The sequence below is a fragment of the Strongylocentrotus purpuratus genome, unplaced genomic scaffold (genome assembly GCF_000002235.5).
Source record: "Strongylocentrotus purpuratus isolate Spur 01 unplaced genomic scaffold, Spur_5.0 spur5_scaffold_7, whole genome shotgun sequence".
In the NCBI taxonomy this organism is placed as follows: Eukaryota; Metazoa; Echinodermata; class Echinoidea; order Camarodonta; family Strongylocentrotidae; genus Strongylocentrotus; species Strongylocentrotus purpuratus.
In genome coordinates this window covers 33,812,223-33,827,739 of record NW_022145613.1, presented here as the reverse complement: position 1 = coordinate 33,827,739, position 15,517 = coordinate 33,812,223, and the positions used below count along the sequence as shown (strand labels likewise).

The 15,517-nt window shown below is 35.9% G+C and overlaps 1 protein-coding gene across 2 annotated transcripts in view; it reads right to left on the bottom strand.

The window, feature by feature from the left end:
- LOC587668 (titin) overlaps positions 1-15,517 on the bottom strand; it is a 174,881-nt gene that overhangs the window by 79,124 nt on the left and 80,240 nt on the right. For both annotated transcript variants that reach the window (XM_030974183.1, XM_030974184.1), the window contains exons 43-54: positions 15,123-15,285; positions 13,993-14,214; positions 13,041-13,224; positions 12,355-12,524; positions 11,742-11,848; positions 10,340-10,529; positions 8,660-8,968; positions 7,252-7,578; positions 3,553-3,725; positions 2,539-2,681; positions 1,589-1,767; positions 505-672 (exon numbers count right to left, since the gene is read on the bottom strand). In XM_030974183.1, coding sequence (XP_030830043.1) covers positions 505-672; positions 1,589-1,767; positions 2,539-2,681; positions 3,553-3,725; positions 7,252-7,578; positions 8,660-8,968; positions 10,340-10,529; positions 11,742-11,848; positions 12,355-12,524; positions 13,041-13,224; positions 13,993-14,214; positions 15,123-15,285 — 2,335 coding nt within the window. The remainder of the gene's footprint in view (positions 1-504; positions 673-1,588; positions 1,768-2,538; positions 2,682-3,552; positions 3,726-7,251; positions 7,579-8,659; positions 8,969-10,339; positions 10,530-11,741; positions 11,849-12,354; positions 12,525-13,040; positions 13,225-13,992; positions 14,215-15,122; positions 15,286-15,517) is intronic.

Genomic DNA, 15,517 nt, shown 5'->3' with positions numbered 1-15,517 from the left:
CAATCATAAACTATGCTAAAGCTTCTAAAAACAAGTGCATCTTCAAAGTTACTATATAAAAGTTATTTTTATAAATTTAAGCTTTGGAGTGGCACAACTGAAAGTGTAAAAATAGTGTTGGCCACATCTCTTTTCTTTCTGTGTTATTTTGCTCATATAACTGATTCGTGAAGTTTGCTTGAATGTCAAGAAGTCAAACGATAATGAATCTAACTAGCATCTATTCATCTCATCCAAATTCAGAAATTATTTCTAAGGTATAGACGTACCATATGAAATGTACATGAAATTATTAAGTAAAAACATGGGTTGGCATTTAAAAATAGAAAAAACTCAATTACAGAAAACCGAGTATCCAGCTTTATCAATAATTCGAAAAACCTGGGAGGCTTTAAAGTGGATTGAGATATATGCTACATGTCCATAATGCTATAAAATGCATTCAATTTATTCCCATGTCCGCGTCAAAAAACATATTTTAATTCCCTGTGATAATAAACTTACACTTGACTTCCACCCTTCCTGACGTGACGTCTCGGCCGAGATAGTTGGTCGCTTGGCAGGTGTAGAGACCCGCATCCTCCAGAAAAGCTTCCCTGACATCCAGGCTAGCAACGCTCTCCATGAAGCTCAGCTCATACTGGGGCTCTTCCTTTGACAGCTCCTTGTTATCTGTTTTAATTCATGTATATGAAATCAAGAATATAACCTAAATGTGTAGATCGGAATTCTATCTTCATGGAAATATGGTAAAATCACTTATTCTCACTTATAGATCACCTCTCTGTTTAAAAGATAGAGCACCTAACAGTTCACTGACTTACAGTATATGAACAAGAATTTTACTAATTCACAATAGCTGTATACAAAGAGTAGAAGTCAAATTAAGAGCAATTTATTGTAATTTTGAATAACGTAATTATGTACCTTATTATCTGTAAAGCCCTATCTTTAATAGCAAAATGCACGTCATCACAATCACCCTCATCTCCACTACCACCTCCACCACTAACATTACTGCTAAAATGTTTGTTTGTTTGCTGTTGTCTAAATTTCCTTTGTACTAAAGTTAACTCCACTATTACTATCATCACTATACGTCACATGCTGCTGTGACATTGCTCCAAGGTAAATTATGCACTAACAAAATTCATGATATCAATCCTGGACCCAATAGTGTACCTTATTCTAAAGCTAACCCTAAATCTACCCTGAAATCCCATTGCAAATCTAGTTCTACCTCTACATATCTATGTATATGAATAAATACAAAATAAGGCTCATAGCAAATGTCATCAGAACAAGATTTCCTTCTCAACATTATACCAAGTGATATCAGGTGCAGACATGTCAGCCACCTTGCATGTAAGCTCAAATGGTTGACCATCAAGGAATACCATCACCACCACCACCACCACCACCACCACTATCATCATCATCACTATCATCATCATTATCACTATCATCATCACCATTAACATCATCATCATCATCATCACCATCACCACCACCGCCACCGCCACCGACACCGCCATCGCCATCACCATCGTTAATAATACTCAGTTCTTAAGAAGGTTTTCTTTCTCACCTTTATACCAGATGATATCAGGTACAGGCATACCAGCCACCTTGCATATGAGCTCAAATGGCTGACCATCAGGTACCACCATGTCCTTGAGCCTGGTCTTGAACCTAGGTGCTGTACCTGGTGGAGTCTTGGTTGCAGGAGCTGGGGCACTCTGGACCTCCTCTTGATTGATAGGTATGCTACAACCAAGACAATAAAAACAGTATCATAGAATTAATATTTTCAGGTGTCAATGATGATTTTAGATAGCAGACGATGCTTGTGACATTATACGGTCAAACCTGCTTTAATGACAACCTGTTTAGAAAGACCACCTGTCTACAATGACCATATTTTTTCCCCTTGAAAATGATTCCTCATTGAAACATGTACTAAAGGAACCTGTACATAATAAAGACCACTTTTCTTGTCTCCCTTGGGTGGTCTTTATAGACAGGTTTTACATGTACATTCAGATTGCATTGGGGGTGTTTACTACTTCTACATGCACGTTCCAATAGAGTAGATATATCCGATTGTAACAGCTCAAACCTTTCGTTTAGAATATACATAACAAACTTTAACCAAGGAATATGTCTGAGCTCTAGACCTTGAGACTGTTACAGGTAATTGTTCCACAAGAACTTTTAAACCATTATTACAACCATTCTGATGAAACTCTTTCATAATGAACATATGGTATATTTATTTGGAACAAATTAAAAGCCAGTCTTTCCCCCAAAAATAGAATAGAAAATGGTATTGGACAGCATTCAACTACACCTTGGCACACATACATGTATATATGTGTAAACATTTACAACTTAACATAAGAAATAAAGACCCAACCAATTTGATGACAACATTATGGTCTAACACATTTCGCCTAAATTCGAGCTCAGGTCATCTGGGCTACATAAATTGGCATTCTTAAACAGTAATGCATCACCAATGAAATATACAAGGCTTACACAACAGGTGGGCGTGGCACATTGATTTCAACGCTGGATGACTCATGTCCGCTCTCATTCTCAGCTCTGATGGTGTACCTGCCGGTGTCGTCAGGCTCTGATCGACTGATCTGCATTGTGTAAGTGGTATCCTCCTTCACAACCTTCAAAACAAAGCATAAACAGTTAGGAATCATAATCAGTTATTATTATTATTATTATTATTATTATTTATTCAGCAAAAACATCGAAAATCATTGAATACAAAACAAGAGTACATTTGGAAAAGAGTCACATGGATGCCGGGAAAAGAAAAAGATTGACTAAATAACAGTAACCCGTAGGTCTGCTTTTCCAATCCATGGTTTAAGTACCTAGGTGTGTGAGAGAGAGTGAGGCCATATTTCTTAAAGTAGTCCAAACTCTTCAGAAGGGGTATAGTACTTAAGATTCAAGATTCAAGATTCAAGATTATTTTATTGGTCCATGCATGCAAACATTACATAGAAATTTTGCTTCCAATGGCTTTTTTGACAGTGAAAATACAAATGATAGAAAATACAATATAATATGGATTAAACAATAATCTTTCAATCAAACTTATTATACCTCCGTCACATCAATAAGACCGACACAAGACTGATAGCACACAATACAAATATCTACATTACATTGAATGGCCAAGATTTTGTGGATTATCAGTATCAGTAAGTCTGGAGTTGGAGTGTGGCTAGAGTAACAGCAGAAGTAAAAGATGACTAAAATGGGATCTAAAGGGCAACAACACCCTCAAAACAAATCAAAACTTTCCCTGATTACATGATAATAAAGCCTTGACATGGAAATATAAAACGTGGCATTTGACAATCAATACATATCATTAAGATACAGAATCTACCAACAGGAAAACATAAGGCTAAATTTCTGACCACATGCTGTGAATTAAAAGACTTCCAGTCTTTATACATATCGATACGCAAATATCTTTGTGAAAACTATGGATGCTCAATAAAGTGAAGCACATGATGATATTACCTTGATTCTTCCATCTGGTCTAAGTGGGCGGTCATTGTGATGCCAGGTGACCGTAGGCTCTGGGTTACCGGACACCTTGAAGGCCAGCTTGATGGGTTGACCAACAGGGATCTCCAATGAGTTGGACTCTAGCTTCAGAGGTTGGATCCAGGGTGCAGTGGGGGATGAATCCTCTGTGAAATTCAGGAGAAGGAAGAATCCTCATGATACATATATACTACAGGGGGATGTTTCACAAAACTTGTCATCAGTGACAAATGACAGTTGTTGTTATAAGCTACTGAAATCCTTGCTACTGATTGGTTATCAGCAGATTTGTCACTGATATCTGAAATTTGTCATTGAAAAAAGGCTTTGTGAAACGGGTCCCAGATCATAAGATTCACCCATAGCATATTGAGAGGGATAGTTGCGATACCGCACGCATACGCACTCATGGTTCAATTCATGGAGCGCTGAAATACTTCCCTCCTATAGAGATTGTACATGGGAAGGAACTATCTGGCTCCATGAATTGAACCTTAAGTGTATACAAATGCGCAGGTCACTACTATCTGTCTCAATACGCCATGGATTTACCACCTTTTTGAATGAAAACAATCATCTTTTGAGAGCCAGGAAGGCCTCTGTGTGAGAGTTTAAGAGGTAATGGTTTGTTAGCTCTAAGCAGGCAAAATATATGTGTCATTTCTTTATGTTTGATATCATTTGCTTGAGGCTACTTCACCCTTCATTGTGTAAACTTACTTCTACAATCATATTTAAAATCTTTATTTAGTTTTTAAATATCACACAAAAGTAATAGGAGTTAAAAAGACTAAAGATCTGTCTACATATTCAAATCAGGCATATATTTATGTCAAATGTACATGTGTATGAATGCAATATTGATAAGATTACCATTTGTTAATTGGATTTTTTTTGGGTGGAATTATCAATATGAAAAGATGTATGCACATAATATGCCAGTAAATCTTGATAAAATTACAGTATTATACACATTAGATTGATATATACAGGTAGGTCATGAAAATACATCAGAATGAAAAATGAAAACATGACAAGTTGTATTGTGTCAATTCATGACAGCATAAAAACTGCACAATGAGTACTGAAATAAATATTACATGGTATATGACGTTGAATGGAACATGTATAAATTTACAACAATTACAGCAATTTTGAAAAGTAATGCACATTCGATACCAAGGTCAACAGAAAGTGGTGAAGATAGATAGAGATAAGAAAAAAATATATTTCAACCACAGAGAATTTTGCAATTATTCTAAGCCAACTGGGTCTCATATATTCAGTAATGAGCCATTCATGTACCGGGTATGTGTCCAAAATAAAATAGGAGAATAAATTCCTCCCTAAAAATAATTTTGTGTAAAGAGATTGTTTGCCCGACATGAATTGATTGCACAACTGATTTTATCCTAACAACAAAAACTGTATATAAAAATGTTTGCAACTAATTTTCAATATCAAGGAGGGACCCATTTTGTGTTTAAATGAAAATACATAAATGAATGTGGTATTCAAAGAGCAAAAAAACACCCCTATTTGCTTTTTCACATCTCTTTAACTCTGTTGTAAAGCTGTGCATTACCCTCATTACAGTCTAATCTAAATCAGTTAACACAAAAAGACAAGTGGTACAAAGAGCACACAAAATGTAAAGCAAAATCAAATGATAAGAAAAGAAAGAAAAAATAGAAATTAGTGAACTGAACTGAACAGAAGGGGAAAAAACAGAAAATAGAAACAATGATTATGTCAGTTTTGTGAAATAGTTATAAAGGGAAAAAATATTATTAATCACAAAGTTAACACAATTGAACAATGGGATAGAACATCAAAGAAACAAAAAATGTAAAAGTAATGTAAAATGAACACATTAGAAAGTGAAATAAGTACATCAAATTAAAAGGAGCTGTATAGCATAAGGTGAATATATACCAAAATCTAGCGAAGCAAGATAATTATAATTTATTCACAAAAGCACACATATACATGGACTGATTTGACAGCAACCAAGCAAAGTTTGAATAATGATAATGGATTCTGAATAAGGTCTTTCAATTTTATGTAAATAAATACAAAATTAGAGATGAAATCATCATTCTAATGTCTGTGTAGTCAGGGCTCTTGTCTCTTGAAATTATTAAAAGTTCAATGTGATTCATTCAACGTAATGCATCACCATATCCAACTGTGCATGGTGTGTTTACTTGACTATAGCATGAAAAGCAGTGCAAGTAATTACTATGTGTACAAGTAACTGAAAAACAAAAATTGAGAGCAAAGCACTAAAGTTTACAATAGATGTGCTTCTAGAAGTGAAGTTAGTATAATTGTAATTGCAATATACAATATACAGATATGGAATTGAAAGTAAACTTTCCAATACAGTTCATTCGCAAATACTGTAATCCAGGAAGAAGAAAAAATCAAACTCCAACTGTGATTACTGAATCACCTTTTCTTGACAAGTTTTTTGATCAACAAAACTTCCTTGCCAAGCAAATAACAATGCGCAGCAATAAATGTCACATATTTGCTAGGACTGGCAGAGGCAAAAATGAAATAATTGCTAAAAAACTTGTAAATCTTACAAGCATCATGCACATATTCATCAGTGTTCTAACTATGTGCTTCCATTATTTCCTGACAGAAATAAATCCACCTATTCGGCAAACATTTTGAATAAGTTTATCAAATTGAATCACGATTGAAGGCATGAAAAGGGTTCAATCTTTTTAAATTCAAGGAAATTGGTTTCTATCTCATTCTGTAAATCGCTATAATTTGTACAATTCTATGTATTTTCCCTTTAATTTAGTTTTAGCAATGTTATTTTTCGGACGATGCTGGCTGGTTTTATGCAATAAGGCTAAAAAGAGACACAGACAAGTTTGAACCCTGTAAGTTCTCTACAAGTTGAGGACTGAAAAGCTTTAAATGGGAAAGTGTGAGGGCCCAAAGTCAGTCAATAGAATGTGACAAGAAAAATTTGGCAACATTATCACTTTTTTGAAGAAAACTGTAGGACTCCAAAAATATATGGTAATTATCTGTTGCTTGGGGTAGAGATTAAAAGTTATCAATAAGATATATTGCACTCGTACACATGCAGCGCCAATAAAGCATAAAGCTCAGTAGCAGTTAAGAGCAGCAAACATTGCACTTTTAACATTCAAGCGTATGCTACTTCTTTGGTACAGGTATGATGAGGGGCAGTGCAGTGCAGTGAAACATTTTACTGTGACAGAAGCAGGATTAACCAGGCATTTGATGTTGGAAGAACCATTACCAGTGTTTGAAAGACCCTTTAACTGTACATGTTACTTACAGCAAATGATATTATTCTGTTTGGTAATTGTGCAGTAAACTTGTTGTTTTATTTTGTGCTAAAGAGAGTCATGTCATTTCATTGTGAAATTAAACAGATTTGGTTGTTACTGATATAGATTTTCATACTCCAAACAAATACCTGGCAGTGTGCTTTTTCTATAAATACATAGGGTGAGAGTGCATAGGCATGTATAATGTAACAGGTTAATCTAGAATGTTGGCTACAAATGCCTATATTTTTTTTCTTAATTAGATGATGATGATGGGAAGTCACGTCACAGTGATGAAGGGATGAACACAAATGATATATGTTCTGTTGATAAGCCCACAGACGAATCTCACCAAGAACTGTTACTTGAGCCGACGACTCGTCACTTCCGATCGCGTTCGTCACCCGGCAAGTGTACATGCCTGAATCTTCGGGAAACGACTCATTGACGTGCAAGGTCGCCATGTTACTTTGGAATTTCATGACGTATTCGTACCCTTCGTCTAGCGCTTCTTCACCTTTGTACCACTGGGCTGTGATTGGTGCGATACCATCAACCACGCATGCTAGCTTAAATGGAGCGCCCTCTTGGACCGTCACATTTTCTAATTTGGAGAGGATGCAGGCAGCTTCGTGTTTAGGACTGACGTCAGCAGCAGCAGCGTCTATTTCATCCACGGCTGAGGGTTAGTGTTGGAAAAGAAAATGAAATGAGGGGATAGGAGAGATGAGGAGAATCATATCCAGCCAAAATAAAAAAAAAGTCAAAGCAATACATGTAGCTTGCAAAGAAAGGAAAAGCATTTTAAAATTATGTTTGTCCGAGAAATATACCAAGTACAAAGCTGTTTGAATACAAAAAGAAAACGAAATGGCAGAAACTTTACGTTACCAGAAAAATTAGTACATGATCAAAGATTCTACTAGAAGCTACATGTAACACCTATCACCACAAACACCAATGTAACATGCAAAGAGAATCCTTCATGAGGGAAAAAACTAAGACTAGGCATAACAAATGACAACCTAATGGCACATTCAAAAGAACATGCTTAGCTCAGACTTGTTATGATAATGAATATTGTAATATCAAAATAAAGATGTGTTTTGATGCATTACTCAAAATGCAAACAAATCCATGAAGTTTTAAAAGATCAATCCATGCTTTGTTGTATTTGTCTCATTCAAGAAAATGCATTCTTCCAAGAAAGCAAATATATCGGTTTGTGCTGGTCTTTTCTGTTGAAAAATTCCAAATAAAGACCTTTCTGTTCTAGTTGTCTTTAATAGTGAATGCCTTGACTTGACTTGATTTCACATTTACCTTTCAAGCATCATAGGGCTCCGTCAATCATAATTTTGTTCATAACTTCAACGATATTAATCATAACTTTAATATCAGAATAACTCTAGGTCACTAAATTGAAAATCCTAAATATCTATCAATCTTCCATGACATGGTATTTTTCACCTATCAAATAAAATCATAACATTTTCAAATATCAGGCAAATTTAACCTATTTTGTTTAAGAAATGATAAATGTAACTACTGAATAAAAGTTTGCATTAGAAGAGCTTAAATACAACAAATACCAAAAGAGGGAAAGCCCTGTTGAAAGAAGGAAAGTTTGAAAGCTCTGAGATAAGAAGATTGCCTTCGAAAGCTCATAGATGAGGAGAAGAGTGGTAATAGACAGAATTGAAAAAGGGTGGTGTCATAATGAGCGTGGTCAAAGCGAAACCACTGTATTAGAATCTCACCAGTTACAACGATTAAGTTTGCACTCGATGCAGTGCGCCCCCAAGCGTTAGTGGCCTGACAGGTATACACCCCTTCGTCCTCCGCGAAAGACTCATTCACTTTGAGCACAGCAAGACCTTCTTGGTCATCAAAGGTCATCAGGAATTCACCCGCTTCATCAAGTGCTTCGTCCTCTTTGAACCAATTGACGGAGAGGGGCAACTCCCCGCCGATTTGGCAAGTGAGACGAATAGGGTCGCCTTCTTGTAAGGTCATGTCTTCGGGGTGGGATATGATGACCGGCGCCCTTAAATCATCGTCATCTAGACCTGAGCAAAATCGTTTTCCGTGTTGGGATTCATTGTTAGTGATTATCACAATAAAGATTAACTGCAGATCAAGTGTTAACCAAATTACTGTTGTTTGTTTCAGTTTGTAAGTTGAGTAAAATTAAGTTTTGAAGAATGGTAGTAAAGATGTGCATTGAAGAATTGACGGATATAAATGTATTATGTGAGGAATAGAATCTTCCATATATTTCAGAATATATGTATGTATATATTGAATTAGTGCAACATAACATAAAAAAGAATTTGAATTGTGGTCTCACAACTTTGTCAACACAGACAATTGTTAATACTTTGTATAAAGGATACACATGTAGATGTACATATACTATAATCATAGTTTACTACAACTTGGTGTGCATATAAATGTATATGCATTGTATGACCTCAAAAGAATGAACACCTCACTTACATGTAATCAATCATGTAAATATGAAATTTGAGAAGGATTACATAATATGCACCTGATCTGCAGTTCATGGTTATTATTACTTTTCCACTACCACTTCATTTTTGTACTATTTCTAACATTATGCACAAGCATATGCAGTTGCAAAGGTTTGTTAGACCTTTACATGATACATCCATTTTACATGAAATGATGAGTCAAAGTCAATCTACAAGATATGCAATGACACTAATGCACTATAAGACAATAAAAACATCACTAACTAACTTTCATTCTCAATCATGCAGCATCAATGCAACAAGAAACGATTTCAAACATCATTAAATAGAAATTGATTCATCAATGTCATCTCGTAATCATAAACATTGTTTGATTTGATAATATTTTCTACATTTCATCAGGAATGTGTAATACCCAAAGAAAATATTACATAGTCCATTTGCAATTTTATTAATTTACTTACTTATCAATTCAAGATTTAATGCCACAATGCAAAATAATAAAAGCAACAACTTAACCCTAAAAATGCAAACATGCAAGCATTCAAATTTCTGAACACATTAATAGCCAGAAAGCCCCAATATATTTCTACTTTCTTATGAAAGGCACTCTGAAATGCCATTTCCCTGCCTCCGATGATTTTCAAAATGAGGATGGAATGAAAAAACTCCATAACCAGCCATAATAAAACATTGTCATTGGCCAAAGCACTGGATTAGAAATGAGAATATCTCACTTGATAGGAAGATGCTCATCAAATTAATTGTTAACAAAGTGCACAATAAAACAGCTGAAAATGTAAATACCTGTACCTGTAGTCGATACTACAAAACTGTAAAAATTAGAGAGAATGGTTCTTGAGTAACTGGCACCGGATGACAGTTAAGTAAAAAAAGACTCAAAGTTACAATCACAAACCAAGGATGGCTGCGTTTCTGACTTACCCATTACAGACAGCATACAGGTGGTTTCCGCTTTGCCAGCCTCGTTGGTCGCACGACAGCTGTACCTGGCCGCATCCTCGGGGAAGACTTCATCGATCTCGAGTCTACAGACACCGGTCTCGGTGTTGCGCTTGAGATTGTAGTCAGGGTTTTCTTCCTTGACAGGTTTGTTGTTTTTAAGCCACTCTACCTGTGATGCATTATAAAACAAGTTGTATTTTGGTTAAGGAATGAAACATTCTTGCTTCACAGTGTGATTCCATGTAAGATTACTCGTTTCTGAATAAACCAATGTAAAAATAATGAATAAAAGATTTTCTGATTATGATGCAAGTCTCTAGGCCAGGCCTTCTCAACTAGTTTATTAGAAGTGCCAAAACGAAAATAATTTGTAGTTGAAGTGCCACCATGTATGGTTGACTGTGCTGCGAAGGAGCGTAGCGACCGAGCCGAAAATCGTTGGGGTCCAGGGGCGAAGCCCCCTGAAGCTGTTGGATTTAGGGCTTTCTATAGGCCCAAATGGGGCATTTTTAGCACCATTTCATTCCACAATATAATCAATCATAATTTCATTTTGATGTGAAAAAATTAGTACAATTCCTGGGTACAATTACACTGGAGGTATATTTTGACTCTATATGTAGTTTTTGGTGTCCAATTAACACGGGAAATGTCAAAATAAAGTGAAAATCAAACAAACAAAAACAAGATGTTTCCAGAGATACGTAATGTTAAAATTGGTATCCCATCGAATTGATCGTAAGCTAATTGTTGTTCAGACCTTAGGTTTACATTCGTATAAAATGGTAGAAAACGATAAATTCCCCTTTCTTCCTATTTGTTAAGCAGGCATTTTGGGCTCAAATTCGACTGCAACTTCTTGATTTCGCTGAGTATTGGTCTATTTGCTTGCTTTCTGTTTTTTGGTTTTGTTGTTGCAACAGTCGCGCGCCACTCCGACTGACCGCAAGCGCCACAAGTGGCGCGCGCGCCGCCAGTTGAGAAGGCCTGCTCTAGGCCACTTGAACTGCCCAATTTTGTATATCGATCATTTCCAATATTGTATGATAAAGCAAACCTTATAAAGTCCTTGATATGGTATTGTTAGCAAGAGCGTCAAGTTACTTGAAAGTGCAAACCAAAGTCATAAAGGGACTATCTTGACAAGACCGCCTTGGTCTTTTAAGGTTATATATATATATATATATATATATATATATATATAATAATAATATATTCCGCATTTATATAGCGCTTAATACATTGACGATGTCTCGAAGCGCTACTTTTGATTCCATGTATAATGATTTGCATCTGTGCTGTATTTCTGATTTACATGTGTATATGCTTTTATTGGAATCAAACAAAAAAATTAATTTGAATTTGAAGTCTGTATACTCACCACAGGCACTGGGTCTCCCTTCAGCACACACTCAAAGGCAAATGGGGTTCCCTTCTTGGCCTGAGCATTCACCAATGGGGTAAGGAACACTGGGGGCTCCTCAGCTTCTGTTGGTTAGTAAATGACAAATAGAGAGTATGAACAACAAGCAGATGTAGACTGGGACATGTTTCATTAGGGAAGTGGATGCCAGTATGTTGAAAAATTAATCACCAATATTCATCACTTTACAGAGTATAACAACGAGTCCTATTATTATCTCTACAGCTGTATTTGTCAATAAACTGACACATTGAATAGACTCAAGATATTCATTGCTTTTAATGACCTCTACAAAATAGATTTTTAATGAATATGAAAACATATTTTTTAATACAAATGTTTATGACTTTCATCCAGCTTACTTAAATTAAATTACTGAATTCTACGACAAAACAATTTCTGAAACAAAATAATATAATCACAATTAGGCTTGGGTGCAAATGATGTTTGTTTATCAATAATCATTCATTATCTATCTAACATTAAAGCCACATGACCCATGACATGCTCTTTAGAATTTCCGTCAATACCATCATCTTAAATGAAAGCTATAAGAACCATCTCAACCTACCATTGACTTTGACCTGGATGATGCACTCCGCCCTACCCGCAGGGTTGGTTGCCGTGCAGATGAAGATGCCTTCATCCTCCAGATCAGCCTCTGGGATGATGAGGGTGTGTGTCTTCTTATCTACCTTCAGGATGTAAGGTTCTCCTTTCACCTTGATACCATCCTTGGACCTAAAAGGATAATTATATATTTAAACTTGGGGTAAGATGCTTACTTTTATTGCTGACTACTAATGAATTTTATCTACAGCAGGACATCCTTAGGCCAATTGGAAAAGGTCAATTCTTGTGTTCAACTCAAGGCAACCCAATTTTCTTATGACACATCTTGCTATGGCTTTATGTTACCTAAAATGGAACATTGATTTCCAAAGTTTATATCAATTTCTAATTCATTTTATGATACAGTGGAACTTACTAGAGGGAGATCCCTTAAAAAAAAAAAAAAACAGGGCAGAGGAAAATCCATTGAAATCCCCTGGAAAAAATCTTTCATTTCCTCCCAAACTCTGCAGATACAAAAATCAACACTTATATCCAGAATCGCTGTAAGATGGTTTCGTCTATTAAATACTTCTCACAGGTCCAAACCACAGTCATCTCCATCATATGTCAGTCTTGCACCTTGTCTGACTGAAACCAATTCTCTTTACCCACATTTTCCCCTCTTTTACTCATTAAACTTACCATACTACGTTAGGTTGCGGGTAGGCATCCACAGTGACTTCCAAGATAAGAGGCTTGCCCTCTTCTACATTCTTGTCCCCAGGGATCTCGATGAACTTAGGCATGGTAGCATTGTGAGTCAGCTTGATGTGCCCTGTGGATACCTTAGGTACCTCCTTAGGCAGCACAAATTCCTCCTGTACAGCTGTGATTGAATTGAATTTGATTTGAATCGAATTTATTTATTCACGGTAAAACTCACATCAACCTAAAAGGTCAGTGTAAAAAACATAAAACAGATCATAAAGACTCCAAATTGAATATAAATACATAGGCAAAACTACTTAAAGATGACATACATGTATATAACACAAAATTAAATAAAAAGCTAGCACATGAAATAAAAATAACGAGCATAAAGATATATGATATTAAAAAAATTCATATGAATAAATTAGGAAGAACAAAAAATCTAACATATTAATTGAAAATAACAGACATAGTTATGTGTTATAAAATATGTGTGAAACCAGATGGGAGAGATCAACAGTCACATGTCCATTCAGTAAGGAACAAAATGTATTTTACATGACTTCAAACAAAACGTTACAATGGCCTATCTTTTGTGTACCAAGTTGCAATTGTTTCAGGTTGATCACAAATCTTTATACGACAGGGCCCTGGATCAAGAACGTCACAGACAATCTAGATTTTGAAGTCAAATGGTTTTTTGTTGCTCATCATGACAGTGGTTTATACAAGAGTTGGCTTACAAATTGCAGTTAACCTCTTTCAGATATATCAATGTTGATGTATACCATATCATCCATTCAGTACCAGGATTTTTTTTTTTTTAGCAAAGTTTTTTTTAATACACATCACCAACACTTGTTTTTGGATAACAACCGTAATCTCCATGCTTGAATTGTTGATAAAATGAAAAGAAAACAGAAAGTTGTGAATAACTAACTACCTTGTACGTGCAGCTCAGCTTTGCACACTGCTTCACCGATCACATTGAAAGCTTTGATGGAGTACACTCCTGCCGCTTCAGGCTGAGTGTTGTAGAAGCTCAGGGCACAGATACCTGCGTCTCCGCACTCCACTCTCAGATTATTGGACGTACGGACGGGAACACCATCCTTGAACCACTCCACCTCGGGCGCAGGGTCTCCCTTCACAACACAGTCCAATTCTAGAAAGAATAATAAAATTTTAAAAATAATAATACTACTAATAAAAAAAACGATGCTTATAAAGTGCTTACCACCGAAGTCTCTAAGCATTCAAACAAACAAAATACAATGATAAACAATTAGATATTAAACAAAACAACAAATTACAAATAAACCTACAAATTACAATACATATGTTATATACATCAATGTGAAAAGAGTAAGTTAATCATCAAAAGCAATTTTGAATAAATTTGTCTGTAGAAGATCATCAAAAAGTGTTGACATGTCAATCTTGGCATACAATGGAAAGAAATCTGAATTCATGGTTCTCTCATATTATCACTAATTTCTTTGAATTCTTGGTACATGTATATGTTGATACTAATCTCTGAAATCACGTTGATCAATCATGCACTTTCTTACCCCCTTGCTTTTTTTAAACATGAAACTATATCAATGAGCGATCATAAATAGCATACACACATCTATCATCACATTGTCATTACCACTATTATAGTAGAGGTATAATATGTACGTAATTCTGATCATTTATTCTGAATTGTCCATTTTGGGTCAATGATCATTTTTTAAGATGTGGATGATGACAGACTATGATATCCAGCAGTGAACATCATATCGGTGACAGAGATGTTCATACATGTAATTACAAATTTGTACTAATGACTGCTGGAGTTATATGGCAAATAGAAGTAGGATCAGATTATAGGAAAGTACAGTGATGTGAAGCAGATGTCCTTATCAACCATAAAATAAACCAAATGAACACACGGCCATCACTCCTTATCCACTCATTTGATGAAACCATTGTGTGAAGGAACCAGACTTTGTACTTGTTCCTGTATTTTGGTTGTAGGGAATGAGAGACTTTGTTAGTCAATGGCTTAATCAATCACTCAGAACTTACGAGTTGCTCTGCCTTGCTTGACAAGGTTGTCCCTGATCTTCCTGGTGAAGTAAGGAGCATAACCAACTGGCTTGGGGGGTTCTGGTTCCGGTGCTGGGAAGGTTAGGAAGGCTTCTACCGGCTCCTTCCTGGTCTGTGTTATAGGCGATTCAGGTTGGACAAGCTGCATGGAAGGATATCAATATCAACATTACATTTTAAAGCTGCACTAATTTGGCAAGGAAGGATTAGACCTCCCTGCATGGTCACTGGCAGGTGGTTATCTCATCAAATCAGCTCTCAATTAACATAAGAAAAAGGGGACCATGGGGGATCAACGGGAACCACTTAGGCACTGTTGGCTATATAGAGGGCGCAAGTAACTAAAAGTAGTGCAGTCCCGCTTTAAGTTGTAA